The 7,145-nt window shown below is 47.7% G+C and overlaps 1 protein-coding gene across 1 annotated transcript; it reads right to left on the bottom strand.

The window, feature by feature from the left end:
* Nucleotides 1-344: 344 nt before the first annotated feature.
* Nucleotides 345-6,565, bottom strand: LOC117979571 (PRAME family member 18). Its single transcript, XM_034955680.3, has 3 exons — nt 4,346-6,565; nt 3,381-3,959; nt 345-2,253 (listed from the first exon to the last, which is right to left on the bottom strand). Exons 1-3 carry the CDS (start codon nt 4,630-4,632, stop codon nt 1,719-1,721), a joined length of 1,401 nt encoding a protein of 466 aa, XP_034811571.3. The 5' UTR covers nt 4,633-6,565; the 3' UTR covers nt 345-1,718.
* Nucleotides 6,566-7,145: the final 580 nt, after the last annotated feature.

The raw sequence follows: 7,145 nt of genomic DNA, 5'->3' as shown, positions 1-7,145 counted from the left end.
TTAGAAAGTGTTATCTACCTAAATGATTTTAGCATTTTTCTAAGAGAAATTGGATATCTTTACTACACACAATTATGTTAATTCAGTAAAACCCACTAGCCACCATGAGGACAGGCAAGGGTTGGTGATGCCATGAGGCTCCCGCTAGTACACACTATGGCCATTCCCTCCCAAGGCAGGGGGCCGCACCTTGTGCAGTGAAGCCCTTTCCTGACATGGCCAATGATCAGGAACAGATTCTCCCTGATCTGCCCATTAGGAGTGAGCAGGGTCTCAGTATCTGGGGAGCAGTGAGGGCCCCTGACAAGAAGAGGGTTGACTCAATGGTTCATCATCACTGCCCACATAGAATGTTCCAGGTCCCAGGCATGCATCTTTTGTGGATGAACCCAGTAAATAACCACAGGAGAAAGTAAGGAAGAGATGACTGGAGAGGTAAAGAATGGGCATAAATTAATCAAAGTTTAGGCTGGGCACGGTGGTTCACGCCTGTAATCCTAGCACTTTGGGAGGCTTCCTTGAGGTCACTTGAGGTTAGGAGTTTGAGACCAGTCAGGCCAACATCGTGAAACCCCGTCTCTACTAAAAACACAAATTCCCTTTAACCTGGGAGTTGGAGGTTGCAGTGAGCCAAGATCACACCACTGCACTCCAGCCTAGGTGACCAAGCAAGACTCCGTCAAATAAACAAAACAAACAAACAAACAAACAAAACAGGTCAGGCTCAGTGGCTCATGCCTGTAATCCTAGCACTTTGTGAGGCCAAGGTGGGCAGATTACCTGAGGTCAGGAGTTCGAGACCAGCCTGATCAACATGGAGAAATGCCGTTTCTAATAAAAATAGAAAATTAGCTGGGCATGGTGGTGCATGCCTGTGATCCCAGCTACTTGGGAGGCTGAGGCAGGAAAATCGCTTGAACCCTGGAGGCGGAGGGTGTGGTGAGCCAAGATCGCGCCATTTCACTCCAGCCTGGGCAACAAGAGCGAATCTCCGTCTAAAACAAAACAAAAAAAGAAAAAAAGAAAAAAATACCACAACAACAAAATGAAGTTTATTTTGATTCCTTTATTTCCTGCAGATGAACCTAAATCACAGATGAACTAGTACCTCTTTTTTTAATTCATCAGGAACTAAAGCTTTCTGATGTATAAATTGCTGAAACAGGCTAATCAATCATGAAGGACAGCAGAGAGTTTCCATTTAGGTTCCCTCTACTTCCGACGTTTCTTTGTATCCATCCTTGCTGAGATAACTCCCTCACTCTAGAACTTCAGCTTTCTATTTCTGACTGTCTAGGACACAGATCCCTGAGTCTCATTGACTCCATTCAACTTTTTCCCCCAGTGCTGCCCCCTGCTGGGATTTTTTGTTTTTTGTTTTCCACTCACAGAAAGCACATGCCTGAAACAGAGGTTTCTCTGCTCCCTTTATAATGCACCTATAGACCCGGCACAGCTGCTTATGCCTGTAATCCCAGAATCTTGGGAGGCCAAGCAGGGGGCTCCCTTAAGCGTAAGACTTTGAGACCAGCCTGGACAACATAGGGAAACCCTGTCTCAAATTTTTAAATAAAAACTGTAAAATTGTAAAATAAGGAAAAAGAAAAATAAAAGACATCCATGTCCCAGATTTTAGTTTCCAAGTGCCTGGAGAAAAAGCTTTTTATACCTCCACCCCACTAGGCAGGCCTTCCCCACAAGCAAAAATTGAACTCCAGTTACTCAATGGGCGACGTGCCACAGCAAGGGCAGGAGACGGGACCAAAGAAGATCCTTTTGGGCTCCCTTACTTCCCTCAGTATACGCATCAGCTCAGCCTGAAGTGGGGTGAGGAGCTCCGAAATGACACGACCCCTGTTGTCAAGACTCTCCCGAGGGGCAGGATATGTTTCCAGGCTCAAATTGCTCAGCCTGCCTGTATGGCGCAGCAGGTCCTTCAGAGCATCCATGGACGTGTCATTGCCGTGAAAGCAGAAAGTGGTGAGGTTGGAGCAGCGGCTCAGGGCAGGCAGGATGACCCTGAGTTTGGAGTACCCAATCCCACAGTCCACTAAGAAGAGGGTCTGAAGAGTGGCAGCAACTTTCTCTAGCAGAGCTCGGAGGGGCTCAAGACGGATGAAGCGCAGTGCACCATGACTCAGATTCAGCTGCTTCAGTTGACTGAGACTTGGGTACCAGGGCAGACATTTCAAGTCCTCTTCTTCTAGGAAGCCATAAGTTAATGCCAATGTCTCCAACGGGCTCCTGAGGCACCTGGGGAGAGCAAGAAGTTAGTACTGGGCAATGGCACCAGTTAGAGGACGATGGTAGAAAATAACGTCAAGGGAAGAGCCTCTTTTGCCCAAACACAAGTTTGTTCTCATCATCTAATCATGGTCCTCCTGCAAGGTGCTGCCTGATGAGGACTTGGATCATTCAGAGGCAGTCCCATTTTAGGCTCAGTCCTTTCACCGTCACTGGTGTGATTGGTTCAAGGCCATAAAATCTCTAAAGCCTCTTTTCTTCATCTTCCAGCAGAAAGCTTCATCTCTGGGCCACAGGAGCCCAGTGGAAGAGATGCCCGAAGAACTGACCTGAGCAAGGTCTAGGGACATCAGCTAGGGCTACCTGCTTTCAGAGGCTCCCTGACATGGCCACATCTGCAAACTACCTGTCACTTTGTACCACTCTCGTGCCTACTCCCTAGAACTGACCTGAGCAAGGTCTAGGGACATCAGCTAGGGCTACCTGCTTTCAGAGGCTCCCTGACATGGCCACATCTGCAAACCACCTGTCACTTTGTACCACTCTCGTGACTACTCCCTCACCTCCATCCCAGAAGCACGCATTTCCCATGTCAATTACCTTTCCTGGAGTTCAAAACAACCTTTGACAGACAGGGAATCAGAGAGAGGATCATTCATGTTCACTAAGCTGTGAGGACAGAGCTTCCTCTGTGAAACGCACAGGTTTGGTGCACTTTCTCTTCTTTTACACCCTCCCCTCTGTTGCCTCTTTTTTATCATATTCACTTTAAACACACTTCCTAACAAGGAATTCACAAAAGCTATTCATATTTATCATATTAACTTTAAACACACTTCCTAACAAGGAATTCCTAAAAGGAATTCACCCTCACTAGAGCTGAACCCTCCACTAACCAGCTCCCTACACGATGTCCCTCTCTGTAGCTTCTACCCCAGGTCATCCCTCTGCCCTTACTGGAGCGATCCTGTGATACCCACTTCAGGATATAGAGCACCAAACAGGACAATGCATTCTAGTGTCCCCTTCCCTAGACATCTCCAGTGGCTGGCACACAGTAGATGCTGATTGGTGTTTATTGTAACAAAAAAAGGCTGTGCTATGGCCCCCAGAGAAAGCTCACCATCCTTCCTCACCTGATCAGCTGGTCCAGGTAGCCTCTGAAGAAGCAGACCCTTCTTATATAAAGCATCTGGAGGTACTCCAGCCTGAGGAGCACAGAGCTGAATTCAGCAACTAACTGTTCTTGGCTGTCAGAGCTTAGCAGGTAACGACAGCCATCGGAGATGAAGAGTTTGCGAAGATTCCTCATCTGGCTCAGGTAACGGCTAAACTCTACTATCATACACGGCCAGCACACGTTCCAAATTTCCAACACTTGGATACTGTCTGGGTATACTGTTTCCAATATGTTTCTGAAATTTAGAATGCTCATTGAATAATTCACCACCTTAGTACAGCACAGGTGTACTGAACCTCTTCTGTGCTGGACCCACCCAGAGAAGAAGCTCAGATCTTCATCCATGAATTTTTCCTTGAGGCAAACATCCATGAACACCTTCAAGGGCTGCTTCTCTCCTGTCCTTGGACAGTCCTCCACTGTCTGCCTCTTACTCATGGCCTCTGGGGAGCAGGACAGGGGCCTGGCTCCAGACCATATGGTCCAAAAATTCTCATCAACATCCCGCAATTCCAGCACTTGAAGTTTCCACCTCCTGTGAGTAACATAGGGGAAAAGCTCAGAACGTAGGCAAGGACCCACCCCTGACCCGGGCTTTCACTCCATATCAAGGACTTCAGCTGCTTTTATACTCAGTGTCCCTCCTTCTGTCTCTTCTCCATCCCTTTCCCCCTTGGATTCTGCCTGGTACCCACTTCTAGTGCCTTTACCTTCCACTGGGAGCAGGCAGGTTCCTGTTTCCCCAGTGGACCCTGTATGGTGAGCAGTCCTTTCCCAGAGGAGCTGGGCAATAGCCAAGAACTTTCCCAGCTTTCTCACTGGCACCATCAGAAGCCCCTGGGCCACCCCAGGTTCCCAATTTGTCTGACCCAGCTGTTTAGTCCCTGGACACCTGGGCCCTCCCCACCTGGGTCACCTCACCTGGGGCGAACCTTTTGGGCAAGCAGGCAATCAATCCCATCCACTACATAATGTAAGATCTCCAGATCAGGCGTCTTCATCAGGGACCCCAGAGGGAGGCAGGGGAAGGGCCAGGCCTGCACCATCACCCTCAGAACATCGCAGCGTCTGCTAGTGAAGGCCTCCACGAACAGTGGGGGGAAGAGCTCCCTGGGCAGCTCATCCAGGACGGAGATGGCCAAGGCCTGGTCCCTCAGCAGGCTCTGCCCTGCCAGCTCCAGGAGTCTGCGTGGGGCCTGTAGGCTCATCCTGATAAATCTGCAAGAAAACAAATCCAGAGAAAAGACAAACTTATCAGGCCAGTCCTCTCACACCCTGACTTCTCCTGGGCCAAAAGTCACTACTCTGGCAGGTGTGAAAGAGTCCTTAGTTTACCCCAATTCGACTCTGCAATAATTGGCCACAGAGACATAGTTCTGCCCTTCTGGTACCAAGAAGAGTGTCTCCCAACCTCCAAGGAATGGGCAAGATCACTCCTACTCCATGAATTTTCATTAATTGCTCCACCCAACTCTATTAGCTCTGGGAAGTGTTACCAAGAATCTTCAAAGCTCAGCTCCTTTTTTGAGAAAAAATGTCTTCTCAATTTAAGGATCTAAAACAATGGTCATGTGGCTGGGCTTGGTGGCTCACAACTGTAGTCCCAGCACTTTGGAGGCCAAGGCGGGCGGCTCACTTGAGGTCAGGAGTTAGAGACCAGCCTGGCCAACAAGGTGAAACCCAGTCTTTACTAAAAATACAAAAAGTAGCCTGGCATGGTGGCAGGTGCCTGTAACTCCAGCTACTCGGGAGGCTGAGGCACAAGAATCACTTGAACCCAGGAGGCGGAGGTTGCAGTGAGCTGAGACAGTGCCACTGCACTCCAGCCTGGGCAATAGAGTGAGACTCAGTCTCAAAAAAAAAAAAAAAAACAAAGTAAAACAATAAAACAATGGTAATGGGAGTCTCCTGTGGCCCCAAACAGCCTACAGTCTCAGTTCCCACAGTGAACTTGGCTGGGAGAGACTAAAGGGGTATTTTTAATTAGACACCATTATGTTCACTTTCAAAAGAGTAATGAGGGGCCACACATGGAGGCTCACAGCTGTAATTCCAACACTTTGGCAAGCCAAGGCAGAACAATCACTTAAGCCCTGGAGTTGCTGACCAGCCTGGGCTACATAGTGAGATCCTGTCTCTCCAAAAAAATACAAAAAATAGATGGATGTGATGACGCACACCTGTAGTCCCAGCTGCTCTGCAGGCTGAGGTGGAAGGATGGCTTGTGTCTGGGAAGCAGAAGTTACAGTGATCTGAGACTCTGCCACTGTACCCCCAGCCTGGGCAGAACAGCAAGACTCTGTCTTAATAAAATAAATAAATAAATAAAATATTACCCACTTTGGAATGGAGTCTAGAGAAACAAATGGATCCCACATTCAGAACAAAGACTCCATTCTTGAAAATGGTGTATGAGACCAGTCATGTTGGCTCATGCCTGTAATCCCAAGACTTTAGAAGGCAAAGTGGGAGGTTTGCTTGAATCTAGGTGTCCCAGACCAGCCTAGGTAACAAACCAAGACCCCATCACTATAAAAAAATAATAATAATAGGCCTGGCACGGTGGCTCACACCTGTAATCTCAGCACTTTGTGAGACTGAGGCGGGCAGATCGCCTGAGTTTGGGAGTTTAAGACCAGCCTGGCCAACATAATGAAACCCTATCTCTATTAAAAATACAAAAATTAGCCAGGTGTGGTGGCACACACCCACAGTCCCAGCTACTTGGGAGGCTGAAGCAGGAGAATCACTTGAACCCAGGAAGCAGAAGTTGCAGTGAGCCAAGATCATGCCTCTGCACTCGAACCTGGGCAACAGAGTGAGACTCTCTCTCAAAAAAAAAAAAAAAGAAAAAAACAAAAACAAAAAAATTAGCCGGTTATACTGGTGCATGCCTGAATTCCAGCTATTCAGAAGGCTAGAACTTCTGAGTAGGGAGGATGGCTTGAGCCCAGAAGGCAGAGGTTGCAGTGAGTTGAGATCACAATACTGCATTCCACCAAGAATGACGCAGGAAGACAATGTCTCAAAGAAAAAAAAAAAAAAAAAGACTTCAGTCAATTGCATTATTTTTCAACTACTTGATTCGGAACTCTGAAGCTGGGCATGGTGGCTCACACCTATAATCCCAGCACTTTGAGAGGCCTAGGTGGGCAGATCACAAGGTCAGGTGTTCGAGACCAGCCTGGCCAACATGGTGAAACTGTCTCTACTAAAAATACAAAAATTAGCTGGGCATGGTGGTGGGCACCTGTAATCCCAGCTACTCAGGAGGCTGAGGCAGGAGAATTGCTTGAACCTAGGAGGCGGAGGTTGCAGTGAGCCGAGACCTCATCATTGCACTCCAGCCTGGTTGACAGAGCAAGACTCCATCTCAGAAAAAAAAAAAAACATTTGAAATGACATAAACTAAACACAAATAAAATATTCGGAGTGAAGAGATAAAACTGCATTAGAGAAAAAAATCAAAGCCTACATCTGTTCATCTGAAAAACATGCAGGAAAATTCTCTGTGCCACCTTGGCCTTCATGTCGCCATCTCTACTGGCTGACTGTGGGTCATAGGAGTGCCCTTGTGAAGGTCCCTGACTTACCAGATCTGGACTCACTTTGCAGTCTGCTCGGACCTCTTGGAGAATCAAGCAATAACTCCAGGTACCACAGCTTGGGGTCTCTTCTGTGGATGTTCACAAGCTTTCTTGGACCTTTCTGTTTTTTTGAG

The sequence above is a fragment of the Pan paniscus genome, chromosome 1 (assembly GCF_029289425.2).
Source record: "Pan paniscus chromosome 1, NHGRI_mPanPan1-v2.0_pri, whole genome shotgun sequence".
Classification (NCBI taxonomy): domain Eukaryota; kingdom Metazoa; phylum Chordata; class Mammalia; order Primates; family Hominidae; genus Pan; species Pan paniscus.
This window is presented reverse-complemented; position numbering and strand designations above follow the sequence as displayed.

Excerpts from the sequence above, each read along its gene's own strand:
- LOC117979571 (XM_034955680.3), bottom strand. The coding sequence starts at position 4,632 with ATGAGCCTACAGGCCCCACGCAGACTCCTGGAGCTGGCAGGGCAGAGC. Across the intron at positions 3,960-4,345 it reads GCCCAAAAGGTTCGCCCCAG|GAGGTGGAAACTTCAAGTGC; the intron begins GTGAGGTGACCC and ends TGTTACTCACAG. Across the intron at positions 2,254-3,380 it reads TACCTGGACCAGCTGATCAG|GTGCCTCAGGAGCCCGTTGG; the intron begins GTGAGGAAGGAT and ends TGCTCTCCCCAG.